Genomic DNA, 23,808 nt, shown 5'->3' on the forward strand with positions numbered 1-23,808 from the left:
TCTTGCCAAACTACTGCTGGGTTTGTACCCCAAAGAGATAATAGGGAAAATACATGTACAAAAATATTTATAGCTGCACTCTTTGTGGTGGCTAAAAATTGAAAAGCGAACAAATGCCCTTCAATTGGGGAATGGCTGAACAAATTGTATTATATGTTGGTGATGGAATACTATTGTGCTAAAAGGAATAATGAATTGGAGGAATTCCATGTGAACTGGAATAACCTCCAGGAATTTATGCAGAGTGAAAGGAGCAGAACCAGGAGAACATTATACACAGAGACTGATACACTGGTGGTACAATCAAATGTAATGGACTTCTCCATTAGTGGCAATGCAGTGATCCTGAAGAACCTGGAGGAACTTATGAGAAAGAACACTATCCCCATTCAGAGGAAGAATTGGTGGGAGTAGAAACCTAGAAGAAAAACATATGATTGAACACATGGTTTAACAGGGAAATGATCACTCGATTGCAAATATTACTACCCATTGGCTACACGATGGTGGATGGAGGAGGGAATGAAAAGAATATGAATCATGTCACCATGGGAAAATCTTCTCAATTAATTAATTAAATAAATGATTTTTTTAAGAGAAGCCTTCATCAGCAGTAAATCAGCAGTAAAACAAGGATACCAATTATTACCAATATTATTTAATATTGTATAGAAATGCTAGCAATAGCAAGAACAGAAGAAAAAGAAATCAAAGGCATCAAAATGGGCAAAGAGATAACAAAGCTATATCTTTTTGCAGGTATATGATATATATGTAGAAAATCCTAAAGACTCAACTAAAAAACTAAATGAAACAATCGATAATTTTAGCAAAGTAGCAGGATATAAAGTCACATAAACCATCAGCATCATTTCTATATATCACTAACAATGTCCTCAAGAGATAAGCCTTTTAAATTAACCATAAATACAATAAAAACCTAGATGTATATCTGCTAAAACAAATGCAGCAACTATATGAGCATAGTAAAAAACAAAATAAAAGTCAGATTTTTTTAAATTGCAAAAATAAAAATTGTTCATGGGTGGGCATAGCCAACATTGTAAGTCTACCTAAATTAATCAACTTACTTAATTCCAACCCAATTAAATTACCAGAAAATTATTTTCTTGAATTCTAAAAATATAATAAAATTAATTTTAAAAAATAAAAAGTTAAAAATATTAAAGGAAATATCGAAAAAAAATTAAGGAAGGAGGTCTACCAGCATTCAATTTCAAACTAAATAATAAAGCAATAATTATCAAAATTATCTGGTACTGGCTAAGAAAAAGAAAAACAAATTAGTGGAACAGAATAGACATATAACAAACAGCCATAAAATATTATAGTAACCTTGGATTTGACAAAGATAAAGTTGTAAGATTTTGGAATGAGAATTCAGTATTTGGTTAAAATTGTTGGAAAAGTAATATCAAAATAGGTATATGACTTGAGTATAAAGGGAGATATTATTAACAAATTAGAACAGGGAACATATTTATGGATATTTATCATATTTATTAATAGGAAAAGATTTAGGAATAAACAAGAAATAGAAAGAATTGTGAAATGTAAAATGGATAATTTTGAACACATTAAATTGAATTGTTTTATACAAATAAAACTAATGCCAAGATTAGGAAGAAAGCAATAAGTAGGGGGTGGGGGGGAATTATAGTTTCTCAGATGGAGGTCTCATATCTAAAATATATTAGAGGCTTTTGTCAAATCTCAGCCAAATGAATATGAGTCATTTCCCCTCTTGACAAATGGTCAAAATATATGAACAGGCAGTTTGGGAATGAAGAAATCACACCTATCAGATTGGCTAAAATGAGAAAAGGGCAAATGAAAAATGTTGAAGGGAATGTGGAAAAATTAGGACACTAATTGTTGTTGGTGAACCTGTGAACTAATCCAACCATTTTGGAGAGCAATATGAAATTTTACTCAGAGTTATAAAACTATATATATGCCTTTTGGCTCATTGATATCATTATTAAGTTTATTTCCTAAGGTTATCAAAGAAAAAGGAAAAGACAATATATTCTAAAATGGTTACAGCAGTTCTTTTTATTGTAGCAAAAAATTGGAAACCAAAGGAATGCTATCAATTGGGGAGTGGCTGAACCATGTTATGGTATAGAATTGTAATGGAATACTGTTGCGCCATAAGAAATGACAAACAAGATGATCAAAAAGAAATTTGGAAAGAGATATAAAGTAATGCAAAGAGAAGTGAGCAGAAGCAGGAGAACATTGACATAATAACAACAACAATGTATGGATGATTAATTGTGAATGATTCTATTATCAATAAGGCAAAAATCTATAACTAATGATGAAAAAAGAATATCCATTGAAAAGAAGTAAAAAGACAGAATCTAAATGCAGATTGAAACATATTCTCTTTATTTCCTCTATAAATTTTTCTCTAGTATTAGCAATATGCATCATTTAACAACATGACAAACAGGAAAATATGTGTTATGTGATAATATATGTATAACCAATATAATACTATCTGCCTACTTGGGGAGAGGGAAAGGCTGGAGGGAGGGGCAAAAAAGAATAAGATAAATTATTAGGCATGGCTAATGTGAGAATTTGTTTCTCTTAGATAAGCACAGATATTATAATATATTACATATTTATAATAAATTATGGATTATATTATTGTTATGTTACATATGTTATATATTTTAAAAGATAAAAATAAATGATAACAAAAAAGCATATGGCAAGCATCAAACCACATTCATACTAACTCTTGATCACTTAATTACTACAAGTGGAGAGAGGATGAATACATGCAGACAATTAATTGTATCCTCCTTTCTACTGTTTTAGAATTCGTAAGAGATCTTACCAGCAATTTCTCCCCATTCCTATCCATCCTTTATATCAATGCTAGAATAATCTTCCTTGTATTCACCTCCGTCTTCTTACTCAAAACCCTCCAATGGATTCTTATCATCTCGAATGAAATTTGGAATCCTCTGCATAGCTTTCTGAGCCCTCTAAAATATGGAATTAGCTTATCTTTCAAGCTTTATCTTATATTACTGTTTCATAAGCTCTGCACCCATCATAATGACCTCTTCAGTGTCCTATCTTCATATTCTTGTTTGCACTACTTTTTACACTCAAAATTCCCCCTTTCTTCTCCTTTCTTTCTTTGATTTCCTACCCTTTAAAACTCTACACAACTATTGATATGTTGCATTCCCCTCTTTTTTTTAATTATATTTTATTTGATCATTTCCAAGCATTATTCATTAAAGACATAGATCATTTTCTTTTCCTCCCCCCACCCCCCCACCCCCCATAGCCGACGCGCAAATCCAGCATTCCCCTCTTTTAAATATATGTTCTGTGATGGCAGGGGCTATTTATTTTTTGCCTTTGACACAGTGTTTGCAAAACAGTGTTTAATAAATGCTTGATACTAACTGAGCTCTAACAAGAGGCTCTTTTCAACTTGACTGATCCATAAGGTCCTTCCACCACAGAAGTCAAAGAGCACCTAGTATTATAACCATCTGATGTACCTGTCCTACAATACTGTATATTACTGGGATGTTTTGGGGAAGTAGAATAGAATAATGTATGAAAAGCACTTTCTATACCTTAAAGTTATAAATATAGGTAAGCTGTTATCATGTCATCAACTTGCTCTCAATTTTTTCCCAACAGAGCTCAGATATCAAATGTTTCTGAAACAAACTGCTATGTTATTGCTATTCTTTTATACATAATGCTTTAAGGACTATTATGCAAACATAAAATAATTGCTTTTTATAGTTTAATTAAAACATTAGATGTAAACCTCTGTAGGCTCACTGTGCCAAAATAGTAGTGTTCCCTTATCGATGGTTTTCCTTTCTGTGGTTTCAGCTATCCATGGTTAACACAAAGCATTGGAAATCTGCCAAGAAGTCTTTCTATGGCAATGGTGTGCCACTGGGTGGGAGGCCTCAGGGCACAGAGGGGCAGGAGTTGGGAGAGAGAGCACATATACATGAGGGCCAGGAAGTATTCACTTATAACTACAGTTTCAGATTGTCCACGGTAGGTCTTAGAACATACTTCTGCCCTACTATATAGTTATTATTACTATTAGGCCTATCTATATTTGTGTTTGATTCCTCTAATAGATTATGAATGTCAGGAGGACAGGCATAGGGGAACTAGGAGGCCTACAGGGTAGATAGCCAGGACTGGAATTGGGTGGGCCTGGTTTCAAATCTGACCTCAGATACTTCTTAGCTATGTGACTCTGGGCAAGTCACTTAACCTCAATTGTCTAGCCCTTAACATTCTTTTGCTTTGAACTGACACAATACAAATTCTAAGACAAAAGGTAAGGGTTTTTTTTTTTAAAGGGGCAGACATTATATCAAATCTAACTTTGGCACTTAAATGAATTTGAAAGAAGATAATCAAGACAAATTCTTCTCTTAGTTCATCAATTCAACAATCTCCCCTTCTCAAGAACCTTGACCCAAGCTGCTAAAAATATCAAGAAGCATAGATTTCTCTTTGATCTTCATTCTCTTTTCTTTACAGTATATCTTCATGAATGTAACATTTTCAAAGTATCAGATCAAAGAGTCTCAATCTCATAGTTACAATATCTTGACAAAATACATTTTACTTCTTTTTAACTTGTAACAATTTTTCATTTGTTGGTATTCTTTTAGATTTCTGATAATTATCCTAAAACAAGGGCTTGGAAATTATGTAAATAGAATCTGCTCCCCACCCTCAGATTTGTTCGACCCTGCTCATCCAACCCCACATCCCATTGGCATGCTTACACTGCATGGATGGACATGAACACACAGGGATACATGCGGGGGTATGGAATCACAGGCTCTCTCTACTTCCCTGGACCAGCACAAGAGGTGGACAGAGTGCAGAGGATCAACATGTGGTCAGACAGAATAGAAAAACAGACTTTAAACCTATACCTATATGCTTTATTTCAAGTTGATTATTAAGAAACTCTATGGACACTAAGAACCTGGAGTGATTCATTTAAATCTAACAAAAATCAAGAATCAAATGATTATGCAAATGATAAGAATGCACATTCATAAGATCACATGTTAAGAGCTAGAAGGGACTTGACAAAGAGATACAAAAATCTATTATGACAGAGAAAATCAGAGAATGGTGATGAGATAAGGGAGAAACACAAGGACTGTGTTAGGAATAATGGAGGTGGAAAGAAGGTAACCAAAGTTTATAACATGAAAAAAAAATGTTTTGAATAGGATGTTACATTTATTGACAGATACCATGTGATGTACTGATGTTAGTAATAACATTTTGGCCATAGTGATGATAAAACCAAGAAAAATGCAAAAAAAAATACTCAAACCTTTTCCCTTCCATTTCTACAGTAATGATGACAGGGTGATGAGAAACAGGACACAGGGTATTAAGAATAACACAGCTTTCATGCCATTTGGCACAAACCTTTAGATCAAACTTAATTTATTGATTGGTACCTTTAAATATGTGATTCTTAACCAATGAAGAATAAGTTGAAATTTTGCCAGAAAGGCTGAAAGGTATCAGTCTTGACATAAAATAAATGAAGACATAAGAGAAAAAAAGGAATTTAAGGTTATATAAAGTAGAGCTCTTTAGAAAAGAAAAAAAAAGTTGCTGATGGAAAGGAGTTCTACCTAAAGGCAACAAGGAGTGAAATGTTTGGTCATCAAAGCAATTCAGCAATAATGTTATGTATTGGCAAAAAGACAACCACAAAAATAATTGCAGCTTATGCACTAGCATTCATTTCTGAAGAAGTGTAGAGAAATTATGCAAAGAACTTCCAAATTAAATTAATTTGTACTCTAATTTTTGGTGGCCTTAATGAAATGGTATGAAAAGATGAGGAAAGAGAAATATGCAGAAAATCATGAATCAGGAAGAAGTAAAAGAGCACAAAGACTTGTAGTGACCTCATGATTTTGTATTATAAACACTCTTTAGGGGGAAAAAATAGGTAGTTAATAAAGATGGCAAGTACACTATGCTACCACCTCCACCCTCATAAATACATATCTACCCAAAGACACAAGAATAAAATTGATTATATTTTTACTACCAGGAATATACTTGTTGCTGATTTGGGAGCTGTCTATGAGTCTATTGTCTGGGAATACTCAGAGCTAGGTTTAGATTTAGTGAAAAGCAATAAGAAAATATAATAAAGAAAAAATGAAATGGCATACAATTGAAACAATTAAATTCTAAATCAAATAAGAATTCATGGAAGTACTTATTACGTACTAGACACTCACTGTGCTAAGTGCTAGAGATACAAAGAAAAAGTGAAACAGTTCCCCTCAACAAGCTTACATTCTAACAGAGGAGACAGCAAACAAATATATAGTGAGATATAAGATGCATAAAAAGCAGATAATAGCGGGGAAACTAGGTAGGAGAGAGAGCCAGGCCTGGAAATGGAAGGTCCTGAGTTCAAATCTGTTTGCAGAGACTTATTAACTATGAGACCTTGGGCAAAGCACTTATCCTCTACTGCTAACACTTGTTGCTCTTCTGCCTTGAAATTGTTACCAATTCTAAGACAAAAGGAAAGGGTTTCTTTTTTTTCTCCAATTTAAGCATTATTTTATTTGGTCATTTTCAAACAATATTCCTTGGAAACAAAGATCCTTTACTTTACCTCCAACCTTCCCACTGTCCCTCCCCAAGCCAACGCATGATTCCATTGGGTATCACATGTGTCCTTGATTCAAACCCATTTCCATGTTGTTGGTATTTGTATTAGGGTGTTCATTTAGAGTCTCTCTTCATTCATGTCCCTTCCACCCTGTAGTCAAGCAGTTGCTTATCTTTGGTGTTTTTACTCCTACCATTTGTCCTTTGCTTGTGGATAGTGTTTTTTTTTTCTCTTGGATCCCTGCAGAATGTTCAGGGACGTTGTATTGACACTAATGGAGAAGACCATTACGTTCTCTTATAGCACAGTGTATCAGTCTCTGTGTACAATTTTCCTGATTCTGCTCCTCTCGCTTTGCATCAATTCCTGGAGGTTGTTCAAGTCTCCATGGAATTCCTCCACTTTATTATTCCACAATAGTATTCCATCACCAACATATGCCACAATTTGTTCAGCCATTCCCCAATTGAAGGGCATCCCCTCATTTTCCAATTTTTGGCCACCACAAAGAGGGCAGCTACAAATATTCTTGTACAGGTATTTTTCTTTATTATCTCTTTGGGGTACAAACCCAGCAGTGCTATGGCTGGATCAAAGGGCAGACATTCTTTTAGCACCCTTTGGGCATAGTTCCAAATTGCCCTCCAGAATGGTTATATCAATTCACAACTCAACCCGCAATGAATTAATGTCCCAACTTTGCCACATCCCCTCCACCATTCATTATTTTCCTTCACTGACATGTTAGCTAATCTGCTAGGTGTGAGGTTATACCTCAGAGTTGTTTTGATTTGCATCTCTTTGATTATAAGAGATTAAGAGCACTTTTCATGTGCTTATTAATAGTTTTTATTTCTTTTCTTTCTTTCTTTCTTTTTTTATTTCTTTATCTGAAAATTGCCTATCTCTTGCTCATTTATCAATTGGAGAATGGATTGATTTTTTGTACAATTGATTTAGCTCTTTATAAATTTGAGTAATTATACCTTTGTCAGATGATTTTGTTATGAAAATCATTGCCCAATTTGTTGCTTCCCTTCTCAATTTGGTTACATTGGTTTTGTTTGTACGAAAACTTTTTAATTTGATGTAATCAAAATTGTTTATTTTACGTTTTGTGACTCTTTCTGTCTTGCTTGGTTTTAAAGTCTTTCCCTTCCCAAAGCTCTGACATGTATATTATTCTGTGATCACCTAATTTACTTATAGTTTCCTTCTTTATGTTCAAGTCATTCACCCATTCTGAGTTTATCTTGGTGAAGAGTGTGAGGTGTTGATCCAAACCTAATCTCTCCCACACTGTCTTCCAGTTTTCCCAGCAGTTTTTGTCAAATAGTGGGGTTTTGTCCCAGAAGCTGGGGTCTTTGGGTTTGTCATAAAGTGTCTTACTAGGGTCACTTACCCCAACTCTATTCCACTGATCCGCCTTTCTGTCTCTTAGCCAGTACCAAATTGTTTTGATGACCACTGCTTTATAATATAGTTTGAGATCTGGGACTGCAAGGCCAATTTCCTTTGTATTTTTTTTTCATTATTTCCCCAGATATCCTTGATCCTTTGTTATTCCAAATGAACTTTGTAATAGTTTTTTCTAAGTCAGTAAAAAAACTTTTTGGAAGTTCAATTGATATAGCATTCAATAGATAAATAAGCTTGGGTAGGATGGTCATGGTTATTATATTGGCTCATCCTACCCATGAACAGTTAATATTTTTCCAATTACTCAAGTCTAGTTTTATTTGCATAGTGTTTTGTAGTTGTGTTCATATAGTTCCTGAGTTTGTATCGGGAAATAGATTCCTAAGTATTTTATTTTGTCTAAGGTGATTTTGAATGGGATTTCTCTTTCTAATTCTTGCCACTGAGCTGTGTTGGAAAAATATAGAAATGCTGATGACTTATGTGGGTTTATTTTGTAACCTGCAACTTTGCTAAAGTTGTTGATTATTTTGACTAGCTTTTTGGTTCATTCTCTAGGATTCCTTAAGTAGACCATCATATCATCCACAAAGAGCAATAGCTTGGTCTCCTCCTTGCCTATTTCGATGCCTTCAATTTCTTTTTCTTCTCTAATTGCTACTGCTAGTGTTTCTAGTACAATGTTAAATAATAGAGGTGATAATGGACATCCTTGTTTCACTCCTGATCTTATTGGGAATGCATCTAGTTTATCCCTATTGCAGATGATGTTAGTAGATGGGTTTAGATATATACTGTTTATTATTTTGAGGAACAACCCTTCTATTCCCATGCTTTCTAGTGTTTTTAATGGGAATGGGTGCTGTATTGTATCAAAGGCTTTTTCTGCATCTATTGAGATGATCATGTGATTTTTGTCTGTGTGTTTGTTGATATGGTCAATTTTGTGGATGGTTTTCCTAATATTGAACCAGCCCTACATCTCTGGTATAAATCCTACTTGATCATGGTGGATGATCCTTCTGATCACTTGCTGGAGTCTTTTTGCTAGTATCCTATTTAAGATTTTTGCATCTATTTTCATTAGGGAGATTGGTCTATAGTTTTCTTTCTCTGTGGGGTTTTCCTTAATGGACTTCCCTGACCATCAGGGTCCCACAAGGGAAGGGGCTCACCTTTGTGATGGGACCCGAGGAGAGGTAGGAACCGAGAACCAGGGTGGAAATGAAAGACACGGACAAGTCAGTGGTTGGATAGGGCAGGCAATCCCTATGATACTCCCTTTGATAGGAGAGTATGAGTACAAAGGAACACGAGGTGGATGAGATTAAGATAGGAAATGCAGGCTGAGATGGTTACAGCCTCGGGGAAGGAGAAGGTCAAGAGGAGAGAGAGAGATAGTCATTGAGGAGCCCAGTGGAGCTCCATGGAAGGGAGAAAGGCCAAGAGGCAAGAGGCAAGAGGAAGTTCATGGGAGTGCCTCCGAATTTTATTCCTGTCCTGCTTGGTCTGTACTCCCAAGGACGTAGTAACCACATCACAAAGTATAGACACTTAAGATTGGGTGGCAAGGTAGAGGGAACACCTTTGGGCGTGTAGATTGCAAACCGCGCTTTCCCGGGGAATTGAGTCCGAGCATGTTAATGAGTTTGTCTTAGCCCAGGGCCGCATGGCCAGTTCAAGGTTACATTCACAAGCCTCATTGGTATAACCTTATGCTTGGAGACACAGTAGCCATACAGTCATTTATATTTCATAGATGTGAATATGCTTGGGATGCTACATTCTCCATTTTTGACCCGCCTGGCTTTGGAATCAGTACCATGTTTGTGCCATGAATGGAATTTGGTAGAACTCCCTTTTTGCTTATGATGTCAAATAGTTTGTATAGTATTGGGATTAGCTGTTCTGTGAAAGTTTGATAGAATTCACTTGAGTCCATTAGGCCCTGGGGATTGTTTCTTAGGGGGTTCTTTGATGGCCTGTTGGATTTCTTTTTCTGATATGGGATTATTTAAGAAATCTATTTCTTCTTCTATTAGTCTAGGCAATTTATATTTTTGTAAATATTCATCCATATCACCATGGTTGTTATATTTATTGCCATATAGTTGGGCAAAGTAGTTTTTAATGATTACCTTAATTTCCTCTTCATTGGAGGTGAGGTCCCCCTTTTCATCTTTGATGCTGTTAATTTGCCTTTATTCTTTCTTTTTTTAATTAGATTGACCAGTACTTTGTCTATTTTGTTTGTCTTTTCAAAGTACCAGCTTCTAGTCTTGTTTATTAGTGTAATAGTTCTATCACTTTTGATTTTATTAATTTCTCCCTTAATTTTTAGGATCTCTAGTTTGGTTTTCTTCTGGGTGTTTCTAATTTGTTCACTTTCAAGTTTTTTGATTTGCATTTCCAATTCATTGATCTCTGCCCTCCCTAATGTGTTAATATATGCATTCAAGGATATGAATTTTCCTCTGAGTACTGCTTTGCCTGCATCCCATAAGGTTTGAAAGGATGTCTCACCATTGTCATTTTACTCAATGAAATTATTAATTGTTTCTATGATTTCTTCCCTAACTAACCGATTTTGGAATATCATATTATTTAATTTCCAACTAATTTTTTATTTGGTTCTCCATGAACCCTTACTGATCATTATTTTTATTGCTTTATGATCTTAAAAGGTTGAATTTATTATTTCTACTTTTCTGCATTTGTATGCCATGTTTCCATTACCTAGTGTATGATCTTTCTTTGTGAATGTGCCATGTGGTGCTGAGAAGGTGTATTCCTTTTTGTCCCTATTTATTTTTCTCCATATGTCTATTAACTCTAATTTTTCTAAGATTCCATTAAGATCTTTTACCTCTTTTTTATTTATTTTTGGTTTCATTTATCTAAATTTGATAGTGGTTGGTTCAAGTATCCCACTAATATGGTTTTACTGTCTATTTCTTCCTTTAATTCTTCTAGTTTTTCCATTAGAAATTTGGGTGCTATACCATTTGGTGCATACATTTTGATGAGTGATAATTCCTCATTTTCTATACTCCCTTTTAACAGAATATATTTACCTTCCCTGTCCCTTTTGGTCTGGTCTTTTTTGCTTTGGCTTTGTCAGATATCATGATTGCAACTCCTGGCTTCTTTCTATCAGTTGAGGCCCAGAAGGTCTTACTCTATCCTTTAATTCTAACCTTGTGAGTATCAACCCGCCTCATATGTGTTTCTTGAAGACAACATATGGTAGGGTTTTGGATTCTAATCCATTCTACTATCCATCTATGTTTTATGGGCTATTTCATCCCATTCACATTCAAAGTTAAGATTGTCACTTGTGGATTCCCTGGCATTTTGAAAATCTCCCCTAATTCTGACCTTTCTTCTTTAGCTATAACCTTTTAAACCAGTGATTTACTTTATATTAGTCCCTCTAGTCCCCTCCCTTGAAAAGCTTCCCTTTCTAGCCCCTCCATTTTTGTTCCCTTCCCTTCCCCCCTCTCCTTCCCTCCCTTTTTATACTCCCTCCTCCCTCCCCTCCTTAATTTCCCCTTCTCTCTTACCCTGTTGGATAAGATAAAGTTCAAGATCCCAATGGATCTAGATGTTCTAAGCTCTCAGAGTTGATTTCACTGAGAGTAAGGTTTAAGTAATACCAGTTAGCACTTTCTTCCTCTCCTCCATATAGGAAATTCCTTCCCCTCCCCTTCCCATGTGTATCTTTATGTAAAAAAGATTATTCTATTTAGTTTTTTTCTATTTCTTGAAGTATATCTTAGTACCATCAATGATTCACCCCCTCCCTTTTTCTTTCTTTCACCCCCCTTTTCTCCATAGTGTCTTAATGCCCCAATCATTCCCTATGCCAGATTCTTCTAACTACTCTAATGATGCATACAATTTTTGAGAGTTGCACATTACATTTTCCCCACATATTAATATATATGAATTGATATAAATGTAGTCCTTATAGAAGAGAGTTTGAATAAAAGAAAAAGATAAAATTTTTCTCCTTTTCCCTTTCCTTCATATTTACCTTTTCAAGTTTTCCTTGCTCTTTGTGTTTGGATGTCGAACTTTCCACAAAGCTCTGGTCTTTTCTTTACAAAAACTTGGAAATCTTCTATTTTGTTGAATGCCCATACTTTCCCCTGGAAGTATATAATCAGTTTTGATGGATAGTTGATTCTTGGTTGAAGACCCAGCTCTCTTGCCTTTCTGAAAATCATGTGCAGAGTGGAAATTGCAAGGTCTTGTGTGACCCTGATTGGCATTCCTTTATATCTAAATTGTCTTTTTCTGGCTTCTTGTAAGATTTTTTATTTTTGCTTGAAAGGTTTGGAATTTGGCAATTACATTCCTGGGAGTTGTCTTTTGGGGGTTTAGTGTAGAGGGTGTTCTGTGAACTCTTTCAATGCCTGTATTTCCCCCTTTTTCTAGAATCTCTGGGCAATTTTTTTTGATGATATCTTGTATTATGATATCAAGATTACTATTTATTTCTGGCTTTTCTGGTAGGCCAATTATTCTCAGATTGTCTCTCCTTCCCCATTTTCCAGGCCTGTCACCTTGTCATTGAGATACTTTATGTTATCTTCTGATTCCTTAGTCTTTTGGCTTTGCTTTATTAATTCTTGCTCTTTTGCAAGATCATTGTCTTCCAGTTGCCTGATTCTGACCTTTAAAGCCTGGTTTTCCTTTTCAGTTTGTTCTATCCTGCTATTTGAGGTCTCAAGCTGTTTCTGTAGTTGTGTTTTTTCATGTTTCAGATTGCTGAGTTCTTTTTGCATTATTTCCCATTTTTCCTGCCAGGTTTCCATCTTTTTGATAACTTCCAATTTCAATTCTTCAAGAGCTTGTGGACAATTTCCATTTCTTTTGGAAGGTTTTGGAACATTTGTTTGCACTTCCTCTTCTGCTATTTCCTCTGTTTTTTGTTTTCCCTCCATAAAAATGGATCCAAAGTCACCCCCTTCTTCTTGCTTTTCTTGGTGTTGGGGTGTTGTGGTTCTTGGGTACAGTTTGCCATCTCTGTGTTTTGTTTGTTTGTTTTTTCTTCCTCCCCTTTCCAGTCAGAAATCTGAATGAGTAGTACTTGCTCTCAGTATAAGGGTCTAATGGTCAAGGCTTTAGTCTCAGGCTAATTCTAGGTTCTCTGCAGATGCGCTGTCTTCCTGGGGAGGCCCAGGGACTGCCCTCCCCTATCTGCTGGTGCTTTGGGAGTTTGTGCTCTCAGGCGAAAGTCTTTGATGGTCTTAGCTAACACCCAAGACCTGTAGGTGCCCCTTGCTCACGTGAGGGGGTCCCTTCGTGCACTCGGTGATTATAGTGCGCTAGTTCTGGGAGTCGGAGATCTGCGCTCCCCTAGCCCATCTGCCGGGGTTTGGAGTATTAGTAATCTCAGGAGAAGGACCTTGGTGATCTTATTCAGGTCACGAGACCTGGGACTGCCCGTTGTTCAGTCCTGGGGTGCCCATCCCTCACTTGTTGATTCTGGCCAGTGCTGAATTTAACTCTGGCTCCAGCTGTTTGGTGGAGGAGGGGAGAGCGGTTCTCTTTTTGTTCCCTTATATTGTGGAGATGCCAGAAACCCACCTATCTTCAGAGCTTTGCTTTGTTGTGGGGTCTTTCCGTTCTTCTGAGGATGGTTGTTTTTTTTGGGGGGGGGAGGGTCTTTTGAGGTCGTCTGTGTTGTTGGGTCTGAGGAAAGGAAGCAAGCCACATCTACTCTGCAGCCATGCTTACCTGGAAGTCCAGGGTTTATTTTTTAAAGCAAATATAAAATAATCACGGGTGGCAGTCACTAGCAGATGGAAAATACAATGTGGGAAAAGAAGGAGGTATTTGATTTCCTGAGAAAATCAGATATTCCAGAGGAAAATCTTCCCTGGAATGGGGAACAAATGTGCAAAATAATGGAGACAGGAAGTAGAATTTTATGCTTGAAGAATTTCAAGTTGCCTAATTGTTTATTATTTCAAATAGAACCAATGACATTATGCAGTGATGTCCCTGAGTTGGACTTAAGTGAGACAGAATTGCACAAAGGCATCACTCTTACTCTCTCTTCCAAAGTTATCCAAGTCCAGTGGCAAGTCAAAATTCTTGATGTCACAAGATATAAAGGATGACCATGGAATCTTCAATATCTCACCAGGCTCTAAGAAATTCACAGTGCCTGCTTCAGCCACCATTAACCACAAATGGCCATTAGAATAAACTGTACTCATCCACTCATTCTACCAGAGGAAGTTTTTGCATGCTTGAGGTAGAATAACCCCTAATTTAACTCCTGGATTTGAGGCCTTTCAGTTAACCTAACCCATATGCTGAGATGGTTTTACCAGGATATGGATGACTACCAGAATGTGTGCATGCCACAGCTTCCTGGAGCCATTGTATTGATGGAGGACTAACAAGTCTCATGTAAGGGCTTCCTAAGCTCTTTTCAGAGCTGCTCATCTACCTCTATTAAAAAAAATCTCATCTTCTAACTTGGAATCAATACTGTGTATTGGTTCCAGGGCAGTAGAGCAGTTAAGGGCTAGGTAATAGGGGTTAAGCAACTTGTCCGGAGTCACATAGCTAGGAAGTATCTGAGGTCAGATATGAATCCAGGACTTCCTGTCTCTGAGCCACCTAGCAACCCCTGCTGATTAATGTTTGATGTCTACCTGTTACCTGTCAAGTAGGCTAATTTATCTGAGCTTTCAATCTTAACAATTTTGTTTTGTTTTCCATGTTACTCCCTTCTACATGCTTTGAAATCTAACCTGGTTATTGCCTTTGCTGTTGTCCTTGTCATCCTACCTCCATGTCTTCGTACTCTCTGGTTATCTCCTATGCCTGAAATATACTTGCTCATCACCTCTGCTTTTTAGAATGTCTAATTTCCTCTAAGTTTCATTTTAAATGAAACCTTCTACATGAAGTCTTTGCAGATTTATATAGTCACTAATGTCCAGGCTCACCAAATTTCCTTGTTGTATGTATGTGTAATTATACTATATGATATGATATGACACATCATAGTGTATATAGTTAATATGTACATATATTTTATATATACTTAAGATATACATGTGACTTCCAGTGTTAAAACATAAATTCTTGAGGGCAGAGTTTGTTTCACTCTTCTCCTTGTATCTTCAGTGCTTAGCATTTACCTGGCACATAGTGAATGACAAATGCTAGTTAATCTTTGTTTTTAGTGAAACTATTTTTGAAATATACATTTTTCAAGAAAGATTAGTCTGGTTTCACCCTAGACACTTTGCAGTGCTATCTCATTGTTATCATTTTCTTAGATAAAAATATTTATTGCTTCTATGATTAATTTTAACTCATTCTTTATGATTTTATTATTTAATTTCCATGTAAGTATTATTTTCAAATTCTAATTATTGATTATAATGTTGTTGCATTGTGATCTATAAAAAGGTTGACTTAATACTTTGCTTTTCGGGGGCAGCTGAGTAGCTCAGTGGATTGAGAGCCAGGCCTAGAGATGGGAGGTCCTAGGTTCAAATCTGACCTCAGACACTTCCCAGCTGTGTGACCCTGGGCAAGTCACTGAACCCCCATTACCTAGCCCTTACCACTCTTCTGCCTTGGAACCAATACACAGTATTGACTACAAGATGGAAGGTAAGGGTTTAAAAAAAACTTTGCTTTTCTATATTGTCTTATGAGTTCCTTATGTCATAGCTTTTTTTAATGAAAATGCATACGAAGCACAGAGTATGTAAAATCCTTATGATTTCCTTAAAAACCATAAAACCTAACAGAGGTATAAAGATGTTTTGGGCCAACTGAGGAAAAGCAGCAAAATAGACAGGCCTGAGCTTCTGCTCTGAGATCATTTGGCAAGGCCAGAACTTCAGCCATTTATTAGGAGCCAATGTTAGCTCCAAGACAATAAGTTAAGTCATTCCTCAAGTGGGCTTCAGCTGTCTGGCCAGACTCCTCAGAAAAGCAATATCTACAAGGCCTAGCACTATTTTAGGCAAGAAACCTTGAAGCTGTATTTTCATAGACACAGGTATGCTAAGAAAAAAAAATCTTTGGGTTCTTTGTGACCATGTTACACCTGTACTGTAATCCCCTCCTTACTTTGTTGGCTAATTCTGACATTATGCCTATGATTCCTGATTGACTTTCAGTGATATAATGCTTCTTTGGTTACTAGCACATGATTTCTTACAAATACTGGACCTGTATGCTCAATAAAGTAGAATCTGTGATCCCATTCACAGCCCCTTCGATCTATTCAACTTCTCATCCATATGGGCCTTTTCTCTCTTTTCTCCCTTCTCCCTCAGAGTTGGTCTCCAGAGAGAGTCAGCTCTTATCAAAAACCATAAGCTAATCATACATGCATGGTTTTTTAAGCTAATCACACTTTTAAGGAAAAAATGTCTTAGAATTATATACTAATGAACTCTCAATTTCTAAAATAATTAATTCCAATAGCTCCATATTAAGAGAACCATACAGGGATGAACTTAAGATGGCAGAGTGAGAGGTAGAATATTTGTCTTAGGTCTTTCACAATCTTCTCCAGAGAAAGCATGCCAGATTAATTCTTGTTAGAAAAGCCAAGAAAAAGTCACAGAGATTTGTTATTCCAGCTCAGGGCAATTAATTTTTTAATCTTATTTTGTGAATTTAGAACATTATTCCTTGGTTGAAAGAATCATATTATTTCCCTCCCACCCCTCCCCCATCTTTCTCATAGCTGACACACAATTCCACAGTGTATTACGTGTGTAGCTCAGAGCAATTTAGAAAAATAGACAGAGAAGTCTGTGGACACTGGAACAGGAACTGGTCAGGAATTCTTTTCAGTGTCAATGATAGCAGTGGTGGGGAGCATTCTGGAACCTATGGATAGCAAGGAAACTAAACATCAAGGAAGGAAATACCTGAGCAGGAAGAAATCCCAGAAGACCCCTATACTAACACTGGGAGCAGTAATAGGTGCAATCTGGCAGTTCTGCCTCCTATTACCAAGTCCTGGGTCATAGTATTCACAAGGGAAGAAGCAAAGAACAAATTCCAGAAGCATAGGTGTGTGGCTCTGAGCCCAAGAGCAGAATGAAGAATCTATTTTGACCTTTAGCCTTGCACATAAGCTAGTAGTGGAATAAACAAAGGCAGGTGGCTAAATCCAAGGGGAAGTAGCAGATTTTCAAGCATTTCTAATGAAAAGGCCAGAGCTAAATAGAAAATCTGACATTCAAGAACAAGACTCAAAAGATGTATAAATGGGAAATAATAAGGGACTAAACAAGGTTTAACTGTTTTCATTCTTATATAAAGATGATACATGTAACCCCTAAGAACTTTATCATCAATAGGAGTCTTTGAGGAAATCTACTAAGATTTATACTAATACTAAATCTAGGTATAATTACATTATGTTGAGATAATCTCAAAATAAGGATAAGAAAAGGAGAGATGAGCTGGGAAAATGGAGAAGACAGAAGGAAGAATGGACAGATGCATCTCATATTAATAGGGTGTTTATGAAACAGTGTATATAATGGATGGGAAAATGGAAAAGGATTGGGCCATACTTGAATCTCATTCTACTCTAAACTGATTTAGAAAGGGAAGAATATACATACACAGAGTTGGGGATAGAAATTCATCTTACCCAACAGGGAAATAGGAAGAAATGGGATTAAGAGAAGAAAGGATAGGTGAAGAGAGGAGGGAATAAAGGCAGTGATTAGAAGCTAAATAGATTCTTGATTAAGGAAAAGGATTAAAAAAGAGAAAGATATGTTTAAAAGAATAGGATGGAGAGAAATAGACAGTTAGCAAACATAACTGTGAATGTAAATGGGAAGAATTTACTCATTAAATAGAAAAGTTTTGCCATCTAATGTAATCAGGTAGATAGACATGTACATAGATACATATAACAAAAAAATTAAGAAGTTTTCTTAATGTCAAACTAGGAAAATGAGAAATTGAGTATTATTATTTGAGCTTATAATTATTTTATATCTAACTTCTCCAAAAGATTATATTCTATGCCCTAATTTTTATTTTAAATAACAAAATAGCCATCTTGTTCTTACCTCCCACATCAACCTGTAGTCCGTACTTTCATTCAAATTCTGAGGCATTTTCTTCTCTCCAGCAAATGGGCCAAATTTTTCACCCTAAACAAGAAGGCATTGAAAAGGCATTACTACAATCATTGGGTAAATAGAACAGAAGAACAACTTTTCTTTAGCAAAAAGGAGGTAGCATTTGCTCTCCATGATTTTCTGACTAGAGTTTAGAGCCCCTGGGAAAATGTTAGGTATATGTAGTACCAATCAAGGGCTAATGTTCTTGTCTTCTAAAAAATGTTAAAATCAAATTGATCTGCTATTTGGAGACTAATTATTGAATAGAAGCCTATAGAAAAACTTTAAGTCATTTAGAAACCTGAAATAAGGAAGACATTGAAGAGAGTATGGGATAAAGTTTGCTTGTCTTCAACCCCCAGGCAAAGGGCACAATCCAATGCACTGAGATTTTTAAAAATAATTTTACATTGTTTTTGTCTTTATATTGCCTAAATGTATCCCTCTGCTATCATTACTCTGAGTCCCAGAGTTATTGAAGACTAGTCTTTACTGTTTTGAAAGATGAGATCCTTATGCTGACCTTCACTAGGTTTCCATTAAAATAATAAATCTATCCACACCACTGATGGAAAAGAAGGGGCATGCTGTCTTTAGAGGAGTATATATGCTTTGGTTAAAAAACAAAAAAGAAAAAAAGTACAAAATCCTTGGCTGGCACCTCAAACAACCAGCCACAGGGGCAGATTTTGTACTTGATTTGTGTTAAGGGTGAGGTGCCTTGTAGTTGAGCAACAGTCTTATAATTCCATAAACAACACTGGAAAGGCAGAGGGTGGACCTCAGTTTGCCCTCTCCACGGCAGCCAACATTTAGAGAGATAAATCAAGCATTCTTTAACCAGATCTTCAAGAAGACTGCAGGAAGGTGCTCCTTTACTCATGAAAGGAAAGCTTTTACAGTAGCCTGACCTTGAGAAAAATGCCACCAACAGCAACATCTCCAGAGACATTGGGGAAGGAATGACTATGATATGGGGAAGCAGAAGCAAATATAATTAGAATTCTGTATGATTCAATTCAATTCAACAATCATCTATTGACTGCCTACTGGGTAAAAGACATTCTACTAAGAAAATAAAACTATAACAATATGAATGGGAGCAATCCTTACTATCAAGAATGATGCATTCTACAAAAGATGCCAGGTAAAGATTTATCAGTATATACACAAAAAAGACTAGTCTTCAATAACTCTGGGACTCAGAGTAATTGGAAATATTTGAATTTTAAAGCTGGAAACTACCACAGCAAAACCATCTAGTCTAAATCATCCATTTTATGGAAAAGGAGTCTAAAGCCTAGAAAAAAACAAAAGATCTCTCCAGACCATACTTCTAACTAGCAGAAGAGCAGCTACAAAAGGCTACTCTTCTTGAAGGAAGCTTGGAAGGCTCAATATTCTGAGTTCAAAGTAAGTGTCAGAGAAACATAGTGGCTGGGTGGCCCTGGCCACACATGTCACTTAAAACTATTTGCTTCAGTTTCCTTATTTACAAAATGAATTGAGAAGAAAATGGCAGGGAAATTCAATACCACCCCCATCTTTGTATTTACTGAGCATGTGACCATGCAAATGACAGTTATTTAAAAAATATATTTTTAATGGAATTTAATTTCAAGAAGAGTAGTTGTTCAGTTATTTTTCGGTTGTATTAGTCTCTTCATGATCCCACTTGGAGTTTTCTTGGCTAGATACTAGAGTGGTTTGCCATTTCCTCCTCAGTTCCTCACTGCTGCCTCTGGCATTGCTGTTGCTGATATGCCTGCTCCTACTCCTGAATCCTCCTCCTGATCTCTGGCCCCAGCCCCAGCTCCAGTCCTTTTGGGTTGCTGGTGGCTACAGCTGTGTCTTCAGAATCACAAACTAGCTGGTAAAAACTGGGGTCTATTTTCCTTAGGCAATGATTAGCCTCCTAACTCCCTCTCCATGTGGTTGGGGAAACTAGCATTTTAACTAAGGGGGGCAAGGGAAGAAGGAAGTTATTCTTCCAAACAGGAAGTAAATTATGAGCATGGTATACTGTATAAAAGACCAGTACCTTGCCTATTTCAAATAGCTCCCACCATTCATGGGTGCACTATTCCTTACAATTATCTTGCCTGAGATTCAGGTGAGAAATTCATCTCCCACAACCCTTTGCCATTTGGGCCTGACCAGTCTCTAATATTCATCCAGATTGAGATTCCTCAAATCCATGTCCTCCCTCACTATGAGAAATTCATAGTTCTGACAAATGGAATTTGAATGGATAGAGAAAGGAACTTTAAAGAGTATGCAGGTGAAATTTTAAGCCCTTTCAGACCTCAATGTTTTATATAAAAGTCTCTGTATTTTATTGTATTTTGCTGATTGTTTTGTTTATGATTTAATTTGGTTGGTTTTAATTTCATATATTAATGTATTCAATACTATTCTGTTACACTGAATCCTTTTAATCTAATGTGTTTTAACTACTGTTATATTCTGTTACATTTCCCCTATAACTATACTAAATAATATGTATATTGTAAAAGCCCATAAGCAGTCTTTTTTCCATTTTGCATTTGTTAACTGTCACACAGATGATGGATGGATCCCATCAAACTGGTTAACAACCTTTCATAAATTTAATGACCTAAATATCTCAGATTGATTTTAAGGGGTCTTTAGACATGATTAATTTTTTTTTCAACAACTCTGATCATTTTGCCTACCTCTGAGTCATTTGTAATAAGAGGTAAAGGGTCCATTTTAGTAGCTGAAGTGAAGTATAATTATAATCCCTACCTCCCACATTTGTAAAAATGTGAATGAATAGGATATAACAGTCTCATACCAAAGGAGTTAGGAAATTGATCCCAGGGCATGGTACCCCTGGATGGCTCCCAAGAGGGAGGATCTCTCATTTGTAACTCTTAAGTTTAATTTACTTCCACCAGAACAATCTAGATTTCTTAGTAATGTTCTAAACTCAAATAAGTTTTACTTTGTTTAAAAATATCTCAACCAAGGTTGAAAGATTTACTACACATGAAAAACTTGTGACAAGTATCCATTAGCTTTAAACGTCATACAGCAGACTCATGTAAAATATGATAGTGGATTTATGTGCTTTTGTCATTAAATGGGCTATTATAACTTTGGGAATTTTGATACTTCTTGAATGTGCATTACCTGTTGTACTATTGTTCTTTATACAAACTGTTGCTTTGTAAATAGTGGATCATGGCCAAATTTGAAAAGGAAATGGATTTCATTTTTGGGTAAGAAACCTTTGTATTCTACCTTTTCCTGGCTGACACAGTGTGTCAATGATTGTAAGATATATAATTTTGATCTTTAAAACTTTTCTATTATTGTTTTGCTTACATATACAATATACTATTTCAGTTTTATTTTTTCTCTCCTTCTTGTATTTGAAGCATATGTCACCAGTATTGACAAGATTTTCTTTAACTTTTTTGATTTTGCAGTAATATAAGTTTAAAATACATTTGCTATAATACTAATACATACCCAAAAAGCTTTAGATTATAAAAATGATGCCATTGATTGTTTTAAAAAATTATGGCTTCCAGGTAAACATGGCAGCAATCTAGACACAAATTGCTTCTTCTCCCATATACCGAACAAAATAGACTACCACAAAAGAGCATAAAAATCATCTTTGGAAGATCAGAGTGACTCTCCAGCAGCCCACAGCAATGAAGGTATGTGGGGTTTGAATACTTCCACACTATAAGAGGGAGAGAAAGCTTGCTGAAGTGAGTGGGGAGCACTCCAGGGTCCTTGGGATCTAATGAAGATTCCCAGGGAACTACCTCTCAGAGCGGTTTCACTGGAGAGCACCCAGACTGCAGGGCCTCTTACAAACTGCGAATGCCACAGAGGCTCTAGAAATGGCTTAAGGCAAAATCTCCTCTGCTCCTCACTGTAGTGGGGGAGGAGGGGCATGCCAGGGTCCTTGGGAACTGACAAGGATTACCTGGGAACCACCACCATGGAGTGGTTTTACAGGGGAAGCCTATGCGCATGGGAGAGAAGAGACAACAGACTACCTGGGTGGGTGTGCTAACAAACTTTGGAGGCTGGGAAGAATTATCCTGAGGCAAAAAACATCAAAATCCTCCCATTTCACTCAGATTTCTGACTAAAAAGGAAAGGGAAAACCACCAAAGGGATAGCTCAGAGTGCCCAAGATCAACAGGGAAAAAAGTGACTATTAAAAACTTTTATGGAGGGAAAATGCAGGCTACAGACAAAAAAGAGGATGAAATGCAAACAAAAGCAAAACATGGCCCCCCAAAAAAGGAAATTATCCAAAAGCACTGGAAGAACTCAAAATGGAGCTTATCCAAAATATGGAAACCTTCGGGCTAGAAAAATGGAAACAAATTCAGAAAGAGGTCGTCAGCCTGACAGACAAAAACTCACAATTGGAGAAACAGCTGGAAGCCTCTAACAGAAGGGCAGAACAAACTGAAAAGCAAAACCACTCCTTAAAGACTAGAATTAAGCAACTGGAAGACAGTGATCTTGCAAAACAGCAAGAATTAATAAAGCAAAGTCAAAAAATTAATGAATTTGAAGAAAACATAAAATATCTCACTGACAAGGTGACAAACCAGGAAAACAGAGGAAGGAGAGACAATTTGAGAATCATTGGTCTACCTGAAAAACCAGAGATTAACAAAAACCTAGATGACATAATACAAGATGTCATCTAAGAGAATTGCCCTGATGTTCTCAAACAAGGGGTCAAAATAGAAATTGAAAGAGTTCATAGAACACCCTCTATACTAAATACCCAAAAGACAACCCCCAGGAATGTAATCACCAAATTCAAGAGCCTCCAAGCTAAGGAGAAAATATTGCAAGAAGCTAGGAAGAGAAACTTCAGATACAGAGGCACGTTAATAAAGTTCACACAAGACCTAGCAGTGAACACACTAAGAGACCTTAAAGCCTGGAACACGATATTCAGAAAGGCAAGAGAACTGGGTCTTCAATCAAGAATCAGCTACCCATCAAAACTGACTATATACTTCCAGGGGAAAGTATGGACATTCAACAAAATAGAAGATTTCCAAATATTCATAAAGAAAAGACCAGAACTCAGTGGAAAGTTTGACATCCAAACACAAAGAGCAAGAGAAACATGAAAAGGTAAATATAAAAGAAAGGGAAAAGGAGAAAAGTGTTTTTTTTTCTTTTATTCAAACTCTCTTCTATAAGGGCCACAATTAAATCAAATTATATATACTAACATATGGGGGAAATGTTATATTCAACTTTCAAAAATTGTATGCATTAATAGAGTAATCAGAAGAATCACTCATAGGGAAATATTGGGGCATTAACATGATTTGGAGGGGGGAGAAAAAAAGAAAGAAAAAGGAAGGGGGGAATAAATGATGGTACTAAGATATACCTGATGAAATAGAAATAAATAGAACAATCTTTGTCACACAAAGATACACACAGGAAGGGGAGGGGAAGAATTTTCTTATAAGAAGGAGAGGAAAAGAGTACTAATTGGTATTACTTAAAACTTACTCTCAG

The 23,808-nt window shown here is 36.2% G+C and overlaps 1 protein-coding gene across 3 annotated transcripts in view; it reads right to left on the reverse strand.

Annotated features, from left to right (window-relative positions):
* PRDM5 (PR/SET domain 5) overlaps window positions 1-23,808 on the reverse strand; it is a 281,441-nt gene that overhangs the window by 239,127 nt on the left and 18,506 nt on the right. For all 3 annotated transcript variants that reach the window (XM_056803499.1, XM_007495542.2, XM_056803500.1), the window contains exon 2: window positions 18,211-18,294. In XM_056803499.1, coding sequence (XP_056659477.1) covers window positions 18,211-18,294 — 84 coding nt within the window. The remainder of the gene's footprint in view (window positions 1-18,210; window positions 18,295-23,808) is intronic.

Source organism: Monodelphis domestica, chromosome 6, assembly GCF_027887165.1.
Source record: "Monodelphis domestica isolate mMonDom1 chromosome 6, mMonDom1.pri, whole genome shotgun sequence".
Taxonomy (NCBI): domain Eukaryota; kingdom Metazoa; phylum Chordata; class Mammalia; order Didelphimorphia; family Didelphidae; genus Monodelphis; species Monodelphis domestica.